This window comes from Spinacia oleracea, chromosome 4 (assembly GCF_020520425.1).
Source record: "Spinacia oleracea cultivar Varoflay chromosome 4, BTI_SOV_V1, whole genome shotgun sequence".
Taxonomy (NCBI): domain Eukaryota; kingdom Viridiplantae; phylum Streptophyta; class Magnoliopsida; order Caryophyllales; family Amaranthaceae; genus Spinacia; species Spinacia oleracea.
This window is the reverse complement of record NC_079490.1, coordinates 86,984,415-86,998,869: the sequence shown is the minus strand read 5'-3', so window position 1 is coordinate 86,998,869 and position 14,455 is coordinate 86,984,415. Positions and strand designations below refer to the sequence as shown.

Below are 14,455 nucleotides of genomic sequence, written 5' to 3'. Positions count from 1 at the left end.
TTCCGATCAAAGCTCAACCAATTGAACAAAACAATAAACACTTCACTCACTTAAATCGAATCACTAGACGGTTTGTTTCAATACGGGGTGATTAGGTTTAGTTGGCCATTTGGTCCGATCAAAGAAGAACCAATTGTATCGACGGATTAGGAACAACCAAGAGTTACAAGTGTTAATCTGGTCTTGAAGACTCGAATCAAATCTCATTAGATGGTGTCGTTCCACACAGGTTGATTAGGTTTAGGTGAACATTCGTTCCGATCAAAGGTCAACCAATTGAACAAAACAATAAACACGTCACTCACTTAAATCGAATCACTAGACGGTTTGTTTCAATATGGGGTGATTAGGTTTAGTTGGCCATTTGGTCCGATCAAAGAAGAACCAATTGTACCGACGGATTAGGAACAAACAAGAGTTACAAGTGTTAATCTGGTCTTGAATACTCGAATCAAATCTCATTAGATGGTGTCGTTCAACACATACAATTAGGTTTAGGTGAACATTCGTTCCGATCAAAGGTCAACCAATTGAACAAAACAATAAACACGTCACTCACTTAAATCGAATCACTACACGGTTTGTTTCAATATGGGGTGATTAGGTTTAGTTAGCCATTTGGTCCGATCAAAGAAGAACCAATTGTACCGACGGATTAGGAACAAACAAGAGTTACAAGTGTTAATTCGGTCTTGAATACTCGAATCAAATCTCATTAGATGGTGTCGTTCCACACAGGGTGATTAGGTTTAGATGAACATTCGTTCTGATCAAAGGTCAACCAATTGAACAAAACAATAAATACTTCACTCACTTAAATCGAATCACTTGACGGTTTGTTTCAATACGGGGTGATTAGGTTTAGTTGGCCATTAGGTCCGATCAAAGAAGAACAAATTGTATCGCACAATCATATTACGAAGACTTTAGACATTCATTTCACTTTAGTTAAATATAAAAAAAAAATCTGATATTATACAAATTAAATCTTTAACCCATTATAGTCATAGATAATATTATACAACTTAAATCTTTAACCCATTAAACTTCACTTCTGCAAAGTATCGAAGCTAGTGCTATATAGCACATTTTACAATGCAACCACTTTTCAGCTTTTGGGACTACCAATGCAAATGTCTGGCGGGAAAACGACGCTATTCAATATATAACGAAACTACTGTTCACACAACCATGTTTGTCTACGGTTATCTACGTAATTAACAACAAAACTATTACTTTGGTCTGAAAAATTCATAACGACGTGATAAACAACACACTTAATTACTCCTAATTAGTTCTACTTTTCCCGCCAGAAAACACATGTGCTCCAAATCAATATATGGTGCATTGGTGCATATATATACATAAGACATACAAAATGAAATAGCAATTCAACAACTACAAACAAACCACAAATACAATTTGTTGAACATTTAAGTACATCAAGAACTATTGTGGGAATGGCACCGGTGAATCGAAGAGGTAAGCTAACTCATGGCGTCACAAGTTCGTCAAGAATGAAGGAAATATCAAAAATTCGAGTATGTGGAAAAGGTAAGCTAACTCCTACTAAAACTGCGTTTTAATATTATTAGCGAATTACACTTATAATAGCCTAATATAACATGGATTTCGGACATGTTTGTTGTAGACGTACCATCTACACCCCGTTGGTGTAAGTACTTGGCGGTGGAACTTCAACAGGAGCAATTCAAAATTGATTGGAGGAGATTTATGCGGTTCATTATCAAGCGTTTAGGACCTTCTGAAACTTCCAAGATAGTAAGCGATCTACGATGCGCTCCTAATGTAAGTGAAGTATTTATGGAAGAACGTGACTATTACTTAGTTGAGAATTGGTCTTTTGAAAAAATTAAACCAAACCAGAAGGGAGATCGACTAATTGCGGTAGCAAAAGCGGATGATCGACTACTAAAGCGAGAACCTTTAGAAGAGGACGAATTTTTTCTCAAGGAAGGGAAACAGAAAAAGATAGTGTTCGTTGATTTAACACAAGAAGACTAGGGAATTTTGTTGTAGAAGTGGTTACATGCAACGTTTATCGTATGCACTTTCTTAAATATTACGTTGTACGGCTTGAAAAAGTTTTTATATTAAAATCAATGACGTCTTTGTTTTATTCGTATTGGAATATAATTTTTTTTTATATTCGTCGTATTGCTTTTGCTTTTGCTTTTGCATATACTATTTCGACATTTACGGGAATTGTGGGGAATACTTTGTAAATATCACCAGCAACCACACTTAGTTTACCGGAAACCAAAATCTCCTTTCTTCAAATTAATCAAAACAACCAGATCTGAGTTCAATTTTTTTTTGGCAGATAATGAATAATCAAAGAGGACTGTCGCTATTAAGGTATGTTAATCGATTACCTTTATCTGGGTTTGTTTGTGTTTTTTAATTTGTTGAATAATTTGTAATTGAATCGTTTTATCGCAGAGAACCAATAACACAGACCGCCAAAATATGGCTTGTAATTTGGCGTGAGGGGAAAATTGTTTTCCATCCACGCCGCCAATATAAAAAAGGGTCGTCAAAATTGTATATGATAGCAACGACCATATTAAACTTCAACTATCTGCATAATATAATTAGATCTATGGGATACTATGACTACAAGATCTGGTATGTCGCCGACATAAAAAAATTTCACAGCGAAGGGAGGTTGCTTTCAAATTCAGAAGACTTTCAGGCAATGGTGGATTTGGGTCTGAAGAAAAGATTGGTTAACATCATTATCCAACACACTAACTATGCGGCAACTCATCCAACTGGGAAAAAAAAGAAAAATGTTACAAATCTAAGTCCAATTAAAAAGGTATGTTTATGCCGATTAAGGTATTTAGATTTTTAAAGTTTGTCTTATTATAGTAACTTAAATTCATTTTTGTTGTATAGCCAAATATCAATGCACAACAGCATACGGAGGCTAATGAAGGGGAACATAACGACTATGGTCAATGTTCGACAACGGTTAGTGACATTTTATGAGTTACATATGTAATATTATTTAAATATGATCGATGTTTTAGAAATAGGGATTGTATAATTGGAAATGTATGGATTTTTTTTAATTAAATGTTTATAGTTTTAAATAAATCACTAAATTCATGTACTGTATTGTTTTTTTTTTGTTCAGATTCCTGGAATGGGTTGTGGTATAAGTCAATTTGCACAAATGCTTGCAAAATTAACAGAACCACAAAAAAAATGGGTGGTGGAAATGGGTTTCGAGGAACTATTGTATATAAGGGTCAATCATATTGACGCAACATTTGGGTATTGGATCATGTCTAGGTTTGACCCGGACAACTTAGAGCTGAAGATACGGGACAATTACTACGTTAAAATAGACGAGGAAACAATTAGTTGGGTTTTAGGTTTAAATTCGGGGAAGCACCTTTTGCTACCAAATAATTCTTCAAAACTTGTAGATATTCACACAAAGAGGCAGTATAAACAAAACACATCTTATGGTGCGGTTACAGAATCTGAGGTTTATTCAAAAATAATCGACTGTCATATAGACAAGATTAGTTTCAAAAAACATTTCTTACTATATGCTTTAGGAACTCTCCTTTGTCCTACACAAAAATGTGGTTGGATAAGCCCGATACATATCACCGTCTTAGACAAAGCTTCAGAGGCAACAGAGTATAATTGGGCAGCATATGTGTTGGATTGGCTTGTCAAATACGGGGAAAAATTCAAAAATTCAATTCAGGGCTATGGTGGATGCACACTTCTACTGCTTGTAAGTTATAACAAAATTAATAACAAACACTCGTTTGTTTATGAAAACCATAGGTATACATGTACCTAACAAGAATTATTTCCCTTAAAAATAACAGATCATATATATCGATAGGCTAGCATCGTCCAGAGCTGATCTGAACATCGCACCCGACGCCTGCCGCGTACGAGTATGGGACCAACAGGACATTGACAGGACATTAAAAGCAGATCAAGGACCAAATGGTGATTACGGATTTGGACCCGTCATTGAAGAATTTGTGTATGGGAATATTTAATAATTGTCGTCGACTTTGTTTGCAAACAATTTTCAAGTATGTGTCCAAATAACTTTCCTATAGTTTTATTAATTTGTTGTATTCATTTTAGTTATCCTATCTCCTACGATTAGATTTTTTAATTTTTTATTATTTAACTAGGTTAGGTTTTCGTTGTATTGTTATTAGATTATTATTTTTTTATTCAAGTTAAATTGCAACGGTAACAATCTGGACTTCTATATAATGACCGTTTCTGTGGGATATCTACTTACATTACGTGCCCAAAAAAAAACAAAACAAAAATTAACATTTAGTAAGAATATATATGGCTATTGAGCAAGGAACACCCAATTCGGCAAATTCTTCGCGAGGCAGTTCTTGTAAGGCACAGCAAGTTCAATGTTACCATGGTTACAAGGCCAAGCTACAAACATGCAAACACACAAAAAACAAGGGCCAACAATTTTACTCTTGCCCGGTATGGAAGGTAATATAATCGATTCATTAGGTAGATTTAAATCACTTTTTCCCAACATTTTGGTTTTCAGAATGATGATCGGTTTTTTTACAGGATGATACTTGTGGTTTTTTCTTTTGGGAAAGTGAGGTAAACGGTAACATTCTAGATGAGCTACAAGATGAGAATTGTAATCTCAAGCAAGAAACTGTGCGCTTGAAATTCCAAGTTGAAAAGATAATTCTAGAAAATAAAATGCTGTTGGAAAAAGTTGCATATTTGGAGGCAAGGAATGAGGATATCATGCTACGCTTTTATGAATCAAAATCAAATGAAAAACTAAGTTTTAGGATGTGCGTTATTTTGACATTCTTTGTATTATTTTTTTCTCTAAATACTTGGAGAGTGTAACAATAGATAATAAAGTAGTGGTTTCTTTGGACGCAATATATTTCTTTATTGTTTTTTTGGTTACAGGTTTTTATTCTGGTTTTATTGTTAATTACCGAATAATGGAATGTATTGATTTAAATTATAAATTCGGTTCAAAAAAATAAAATAATAAAATACAAAATAAATTTGGGCATCATTTTTATAAGATATACAAATGTATAACATAATAGGGGAGGTATCATCATACATTATATAAAAACGTACAACACAATGATGGGGAGTCAAAATTGATCTACAACGTAAAATTAATTACTCATTAACGTTTAGAACTACAAGGAGTGCTTAACTAGAAATTTGCATGACAATTACCAATGGCTTTGCCTCACTGTCACAATGGTTACTAGCATTATCAATAGCTCTTTCATTCATCCACGCTGAGGTACGGGGTTCGAGCCTTGAGAACCTCTATTTTTCAATTTTTTTTTTGGGCGCCTTTTAAAACTGAATATTTACATTACGAAGGGTTTTACACTGCTCGAGTTGCCCTAATACACGAGCCATGCAGTGATAATTTAAGCCTCACAGCAAATGTAACTTAGTCCTATTAATCTTCTCAGCTAACAAAATATAAATAGGATACTGTGCTACCTTTTAATTTGGATATGTTTTTATGTTTTATAATATTTTTAAATAATATTTAATTTATTCATATGATCATTTAAATTCGATATTGGTAATTTAAGGCTTGTTTGTTAAACGCTCGTTTATTAAGGCACGTTTGGTAATACCTCGGCTAGGCTCGAGCTTGAACTTAAACAAGCTACTCGTGACCTAAGCTAAAACAACGGAAAAATGAAAGCTCATTTAAGCTCCGCTCGAGCTCGAGCTCGGAAATTTCTCATCAAGCCTAATCCTAGGTCGAGCACCGAAATACTCGGTTGAGCTCGGCTCGTTGACATAACATGCAAAAAGATCTGATAACTAAAATTGTTAATTTATGGTTATATATTATAAATTATATACTTATTTACATCAATAAATTTTTCATTACCACTCTTTAAAATATGAGTTTTTTACGATAATTTACATTGTTATATCTATCTAATATTGTTAATGTCGTTATAAAACTAACATGCGAAATAAAACAATATATATACCAACTTATCTGATTTTTTCTTTTACTAGTAAATAAACCAAATGAATTTTACACAATTGTGAAAAAATTTACCAAAATTGTTTACAAATTTTTTCAGAAAATACATAAAAAGGAACCCACTTTTATTGCATTATTGCGCTGGCTTCCTCTAATTTGTTACATGCACCACGCGTCTCACATATATCAATAAAGCTGATTTACTTTTTCGTTTTTCAACGAAAGTAAATTTGTTCAAATTCATATACAACAAAACTGTAAATAGCAACAATTAATTGTTCACAGCTGGGGAATGCTCTAACATCTCAATACAACTTAACTCATTTGGCAATGTGAAAATAAAATCCGGAAGTTCAAAAGTTTCTCGTATTACAATAACAATTCAAGCCTCACATTATAGTTTACATTGCCCTAAAACACTTACATGGAAACACATTATAAATAGGATCTTCAAGTTCACTTGAAAAATCCTACTTCACCTTTCTTCCACCCAACACTCTCCAAAACCCTCAAGTTTCCACCAAAAACCACTCAACAATGGAGGAGATCAAGGTAATTAAACATTTTCTTTTTTTTAGTTACTCAAATGGGAGGTTGTAAGATCATGATTTCGATTTTTTTTAGTAATAGTCATTTTTTGGTAATTTTGGCAAGTTTTTTTCGTAACAAATTTACCACTAAAATTAGGGTTATTTTTGTTAATTTTACTTCAATTCTATTTAGGGTCATTTAGGCTTAATGAGTGTTAATTTTAGTTAAATTATATTGTTAATTTTGACTTGAAAATAAAATTTCGTACAAAATTTAAGGTGAAAATATTAGTTACATTCTATTCTTATTTTTGGTTTTGGTACATAATTTAGGTGAGAAGTTTTAATTATGTTTGTTAGTGTTATTATTCCGAAATTTTGAAAATTATGTTTTGGTCTTTATTTTGATTTTAATTTACGGTTTTTTCATGAAATGCCCCTGAGGTTTTAAAAAACGCACCAAATACCCTCGCCTGTTTCGATTCACATAATATACCCCTATTTTTTTCCAAGTTTGCACCAAATACCCCTTAAATGACCTTCCGTTAGTCCTCCGTTAAGTCGTGTTTATAATTCACAGTATACCCCTTTTTATAAACTTAATGCATAATATACACCTATTTTAAAATTAAGTTGCACTAGATACCCAAATTGCAGGAATTTGAATTTAACGGCTAGTTTTTAAACCTAGGAAGCAAAATATAGCCGTTATGTTCTTGCTGCATATAAATGCTACTAGTGTTCACCTCACTTGCATACTTTCCCCTCTCCAAATTAGCCATGAGCTCTCATTCAAAAATCGAATCTTCTTCCATCCCAAATTTAGCATACATTAGAGTTCCTAATAAAAATTGCTATTGCGGGAGAAGATTTGCAATTAGGAGCTCGGAAACGGAAAAAAATCCGCAAAAGCTTTACTACAAGTGTGATCCTTGTGATAATTTCAAATGGTGCAAAGGTTTTCTTGAGCACACAAGTGATGAAGTTCAGAGCAAGGGAAACAGAGATGATGAAAACAGGGGAATGCAAGAACAAAGCTGGGGAATGCAAGAACAGAGCAGGGGAATGCATGAAGAGTTGAAGCTATTGAAGAAGAAGATCAAACAACAGAAACAGCAAATCAATTTTGCAATAAAAATTGGTGTATTAATGTTTGCATTTCTGATTTGGATAGCAATGAAGTAAAGTTGTAACAAATTTCATGAAATAAAGAGACTTTGTTCCATAAATACTTGTTCAAGCAAATAAGCTTTACATAAACTGAACTTTAAGTGGACAAACACCACTGAACTGCACAAAAAGAGGTGTTCTAAGCATTTCACTGTTTCCAAAAAATGATCTCTGCACAACTGTTTCCAAAAACTGATTCTAACTAAACTGATTCTGACTAAACTGATTTGACTAAGTTAGTTTAGCTTTGTGCACTACAATTCACAAAATATAGCCAACTGAGGTGACTATGCAGCTGCCTTTGACCTCTTCCTTGTGTTTGGTCCCCCATTTGATGTACTTGCTCCTGCTGCACCACTCTTTGAAGTACTTGGTCCAGTGGCACTTGTTCCTCCACTCTTGCATGTTCTTGAGTTGTGACCAAACTCTCTACACTTTCCACATTTCACATTTGTGTTCCTCTTCCCTTTCTTTGGTTCATTTGCCCCTCTCTTTCTCTTCTTAGCAGGTCTGCCAGATGGTCTTTTGATGGTTGGAGGCTGAATGGAAGGAAGGCCAAAGTCAGGCCACTGAGATGGATCTGCCACAGGATGAATATGTTCTGCATAGGTTAGCTTGTATGCAGCAGCCTTGAACCATGGGGATATGAAATCATGGGGGTTCATCCTTTGGTCATATATGACCCTCAGTGCATGCTTGCAGGGGATTCCACAGATCTGCCACTTCCCACAGGCACAACTTCTTGTTGCAAGCCTAATTGGGAAGTTGACATGTCCATCCCTAACCTCAAATTCACCCCCTCCACATGCTGTGGCATAATATAACCTGGACTCAGCTGTCCTCTCCTCTAACTCTTTCAATGCATATGCAGTGAGCTGACCTTCCTCCATGTCAACTGCCTTGTCAAATCTAGCCCCCACCCTCTGCATACACCAACTTCTGATTGCTGTACACCAGACATTAACCAACAAACAACAAGTTCAGGGGTATATTATGCATGAATATGATTAAACAACAAACAACAAGTTCAGGGGTAATATTATGCATGAATATGATTAGAAGAGTTATACCTTCCAATAATGAGAAGACAGGCATGTCTCTGAAGGGCTTTGTGCATGCATTGAATGACTCCACAAAGTTTGTTGTGTTGTGATCACAACAAACAGTAGAGTCAAACTTATGCCTAGACCACTGCTCAATGCAGCTGTTCAAGTATGCAGTGGCATTTGCATTGTACTCACTGATCTTTTCCATGGCCTTACCAAACACATACTCATTGTATGCATTAGCAGCTATCCAAAATAGCTTGTGGAATGCAGATCCACTGAAGCCATTGTTCTTACAATTCATGTATAGGTGTTGGCAGCAAACTCTCCTAGTTGCTCTAGGAAAAGTTTCTCTAACTGCCAACTCAACACCCTACACATCAGCAAACAACAAAAACAGGTTCATTAATATAGAAACATAAACATAAGAAAAAGTAAAGATCAGAAAAGAGTAAATATCAGATCAGTACACATACCTTCATCCTATCACTGATGAAGGTCCAATCATCTCTGTTGCAACCCTCCTGCTCAAACATTTGCCTCAAACATCTCATGAAGTAGGTCCAACTGTCACAACTCTCAGTGTCTACTATCCCATAGGCAAGAACAAAAATTTCATTATTCCCATCTATGCCAACTGCTGTCAGTAGAATGCCCTTGTAGAAACCACTTAAATGAGCCCCATCTATTCCAATTATGGGCCTACAACCCCTTAGAAACCCCCTGACTTGTGCAGCAAATGAGAAGAAGCAAGCTCTGAATTTTGGGTTCACATCCCCACTACTGGCCCCCCATGTTATAAGTGCATGACTCCCTGGGTTTGTTTGCTTAATCATCTCAGCATATCTAGGCAACAGCTCATATGCTTCAGCCCAACCACCATGCAGCTTTCCCTTTGCCATACTCCTGACCTTGTACAATAGCCTCTTTTTCACCCTCAACTGAAACTTCTCCTGTGCATACCTCCTCAATGTCTCCACTGGAATCTCTGGATTTGCCTCTATTTCCCCCAACATATGCTTACACAACCACTCAGAGGTCACTACTGGATTCTCCTCAAGCCTCCCACAAGTTCTGTGGGACCCACTGATCACCTTAATGGCCCAGCTAACATTGTCAAACAACCTACTGGCATGTATCCTCCAGTCACATGACTCCACTGCACACACTGCTGTGTACCTCCTATTATCAGCCCTCTCAACACTAAGCCCAAACCCCTCCTGTATGCAGTAACTTCTCAACACTTCAAGAAATGTGGCCTTATCATGAAAGATCAACCAGGGTTCTAACTTAATGGACCCATATGGTTGATCAGTCCATATTTTGCCATTTTTATAGGCCTTATCCATCTTTGAGGAACCATTTAGACAATCCTCAAACCCCAAATCAGGAATATCATCAGGAATCACCTCATCATCAACATCAGAATCAATCCAATCATTCAGAACATCCTCTTGTTCAGAATCTGATTCCTCATAATCAGAATCCTCACTCTCCTCTTCTGAACATATCTCACCAACATCAGCAAAAACCCCTGGTGTCTTAGACCTTCCTGTACCCTTTCTCCCTTTTCCCTTTCCCTTGGAAACCCAAGTTCCAGCCTTCTTAGCAGTGACTTTGTTAACCCTAAACCCCTTAGGTCTAGCTCTGCCCCCCTTCTTTTTCACTGGCTGAGCTTGATCAGGTGGTGCTTGATTGTTAGGCTCATCAGTTTGGTTGTTCTGTGGTGGAGTGGGATTTTGTGGTGGTGGTGGAGGGGTGTGATGTTGTGGTGGAGAGGTGGGATGTTCTGGTGGTGGTGTGTGTTGTTGTTGTTGTGGTGGAGAGGTGGGATGTTCTGGTGGTGGTGTGTGTTGTTGTTGTTTTGGTTGGGTGGGTTCTTTCTGTGGTGGGGGTGGTGGGGGTGGTGGTGTAGGTTGTTTGGTGGGTTGTTTAGGTGGGGTGGGTTGTTTCTGTGGGGTGGGTTGTTTAGCTGATGCCCTCCTTTTGGGGGTTAGTTTCTTAGAAGCAGGCTTATCCTTGCCTTTTGACTTAGAAGCAACATGATTTGTGTGTTTGGGTGGGGTGGGTTGTTTCTTTGGGGATTCTTGTGTTTGTTTTGGTTGAGAGCAACCTGGAAACACCTCATCAGCATCATCTTTGCTAATGACTCTCACATACTCAACCTTCATGTCCTCACAATCAACAACAGGGACCTCCATAGCCACAGTGTACTCCATTTGTTCCTGTATTTCCCTCAAAATGTCCTCCCTTTCCTGTTGTTTCCTCATTGCCTCTTCCTCCTCTCTTTGAGCCCTCAACAGTTCCTCTTGTCTCTCCTTAAGTTGTCTCTCTTTTTCCTTTCTATGATTCTCAATTGTTGCAACAGCATTCCTAAACACCAATCCTGGTTTATCTGTTCCCTCAACCCAAATTTCAGCAGTGTCTTTACCCCAATTCCATCCCCACAGAAGCCTTAAAGTCTTATCATCATTCAATTCAACCTTACCACAAGGACCCTCAACATACAAGCTAAAGGTACTAGGCAAAAAAACATCTTGCTTAACTGATTCCTCAAAGATATCAAGAAACAACTTCAACAAACGATATTTTTCCATGTCTCCCACTCTAATATCAAAACTATGTGACCCATAACGTAGTAACAACCAAATAGCACTCATCCTAAAGGGAAAAAATAATGAAACTAACATCAATTTTCATTCCAACAACCACAATTGACCAATAACCAACAAGAAAGTTGCGCAATTTTAAAAAAAAAACTGACAATTTCACAAACCCTAACCCTAATCGATTTCGTGAAAAAAAAACAAGTTTACCAGCAAAATTAAACAGAGGAGAAGAGATTATTACCTGGAAGTAGACTAACCAACTTTAAATTCCCGTTTCCTCTTCAACACTAACTCAACTGGAAATCGCCTCAAGTTTCTCCCTTTTTTGTCGCGATTGAAGCAAAATCACAACCCACGAACTCGCCTTTAAGGTGCGCAGCAAAATTCACAAAAATATTGAAGATCTACCCAGAATTTCTAGGGTTTGAGTAGGATTAGAGCTTGAAGAAGAACAGGGGAGAGGAGAGAGAAAGAGAAAAATGTGAACGTTTTTTTTTTTTTTTTGGTCTTTCTGTGAAAGTGAAGGAAGTCAATGGCGCTAAACCAAAATTAAGGGCAAATAAGTAAAACACCACTAACGGCAGACTAACGGCGTTAGCTAACAGGGGCATGTCATGAACAGTACGGATAAATAGGGGTATATTATGTGAATCGAAACAGGCGAGGGTATTTGGTGCGTTTTTTAAAACCTCAGGGGCATTTCATGAAAAAACCGTTTAATTTAGGTTGCGTAATGTTAGTTTTAGTTAAACAACAATTCCTAACTAAAATGTTCAATGTTGTAGGCGCATGATGTGTTATATAACGAACTCATTTTAGCTCTTCATATTTTCCCGAATTTTTCGGCCCGTCAAGGGAAAATAATTCGAGCTGTTTGCAAGGAATGGAAACGTATTTGGGACGACGACGATTACGGGGAGTCGTTGCGTAGGTTGTTCGCTGAGGAATAGGTTTTCGGCAATAGACTAATATGTAACATTTTGTTTATCGTTACTTATTAGTGTCTAATTTAAGTAGTAAAAACGGTACTTAATACTGTTTCGGAGGGGTTTAGGACTTTGGTATGACACTTTTGAATTTGTGTACGGTACTATGATGTAACATTTGTGTACGCAATTAGGATATAACAACGTACGACTGTGGACTAAAGGATATATATTATAAGTTGTTATTTTGATGTACTATTTGTTTAACAAGAAATTTTAATTATTGAATATTCTTATAACTTGCAATTATAGTTTATTAATGAAATGATTGATTTAAATTATAACTTCGGTTCAAAAAAATAAAATAATAAAATACAAAATAAATTTGGGCATCATTTTTATAAGATATACAAATGTATAACATAATAGGGGAGGTACCATCATACATTATATAAAAACGTACAACACAATGATGGGGAGTCAATATTGATATACAATGTAAAATTAATTACTCATTAAGGCTCCGTTTGGTAGGGCGTAAAACGTTTTCAATGTAAAATGATTTTCCATGGAAAACAATTTTCAAGGGAAAACACAATTCCAAACTAGTTTTACTTTGTTTGGTAACTTAAAGGAAAATGGGAGAAGATGGTGTAGATTGAGGGGAAGAAAGGAGAGGGGGGTAGGGAGGAAAGAAGGAAAAGTGGTTTCCCTCCTTTTCAAATGGAAAAGGGTTTTCCACATTTGAGGGAGTCATGTAAAATTGTTTTACATCCCTTACCCAACCAAACAACGTAAATGATTGAAAAGGGGAAAATCGTTTTCCATGAAAACGTTTTACGCCCTACCAAACGGAGCCTGACGTTTAGAACTACAAGGAGTGCTTAACTAAAAATTTGTATGACAATTGCCAATGGCTTTGCCTCACTGTCACAATGGTTACTAGCATTATCAATAACTCTTTCATTCATCCACGCTGCGGTACGGGGTTCGAGCCTTGACAACCACTATTTTTCAATTTTTTTTTGGGCGCTTTTTAAAACAGAATATTTACTTTGGAAACTCCGCAGTCATCTTCTCCGATTGGATCTTATCAAATCTGAAATGCAGATTTTTTTTTTCGCAAATTAAACATTAATCAATTCGACAATATTGATTTCGTGCCCATAACAGCTCTTAATTCGAACAAAAAAATCCAAAAACATGACGGAAATTGTTTTGCAATCTACAGCGATATTAACATCGATTTTTCGAGTGACCTTAATTAAAATGGTGTATCGCCTTTCATCACCTACCATTGACAGAGATGAGATGAAATGAAAAAAAAAAAAAATTCCTTCTAACTTTGGTATCATCGACAGAAAATAAAGGGAAAAAAAAATCCTCAGCCATTTGAATTTCAAATTCAAAGTGAAGCTGAAATTTCAAATTGAAATTGGGGGATGATGTGGCGATGCTGAGGTGGATTGAACCAATATATGGCCAGGGTACACAGGGACCACTTACCCTCTGTGTATCCATAGCCTTTGCGCTCTAGCTTATACTTACTTAGGCATCGGAGGGAATATTCCTACGGGAATATTCTTGTTTTGCAGGTTGCTAGAGGATCGTGCCAGCTCATACTTGATACCTCCGAGGAACGCGTGACACGTCATCACCGTAAAAGATCCCACAACAGATTTTATTACATATAAATATGTATATTTTTTTCTTTAGTTTTAAATATATTTTCTTATATGCTTTAGAAAATGTACATACTTTTAAGAATGTGTAGCGTGTATATAGGATTGTGTTTTAATTACCAAATTAGAGAAGAAAGTCACTGAAGTATTATTTTAGTTCATTATGATCAAACTTTAATTTAATAACTTAGCATTTATGTGTCCACATAAGATATCGATAACACACTTATAAAAATAAAAATTGTTAAAAAATTTATAAAACTTTAAAACATACTTACGTGAATATCAAATCAAATTTTTAAAAATATTTGAACGCATTGCGTGCATAGAATACTAGTATATGATGTTCAAAGTAGTAGGGGTATGGCAGATAGCGAACACTAATTTTTTTTTTATATAAATCGAGGGTCGAAACATATTATAAAAAATGAAAATTCACCGCCACATCAAAT

General features: G+C 36.0%; 1 protein-coding gene across 2 annotated transcripts; it reads right to left on the bottom strand.

Annotated features, from left to right (window-relative positions):
* Positions 1 to 7,752: 7,752 nt before the first annotated feature.
* On the bottom strand, positions 7,753 to 12,110 carry LOC130459631 (uncharacterized). 2 transcript variants are annotated; one of them, XM_056827098.1, is made up of 4 exons: positions 11,637 to 12,110; positions 9,263 to 11,447; positions 8,811 to 9,159; positions 7,753 to 8,686 (listed from the first exon to the last, which is right to left on the bottom strand). In XM_056827098.1, exons 2-4 carry the CDS (start codon positions 11,444 to 11,446, stop codon positions 8,028 to 8,030), a joined length of 3,192 nt encoding a protein of 1,063 aa, XP_056683076.1. In that variant the 5' UTR covers position 11,447; positions 11,637 to 12,110; the 3' UTR covers positions 7,753 to 8,027. The 2 variants fall into 2 exon arrangements, with proteins under 2 accessions (XP_056683076.1, XP_056683075.1); XM_056827097.1 differs by having other exon boundaries at positions 9,263 to 12,110.
* Positions 12,111 to 14,455: the final 2,345 nt, after the last annotated feature.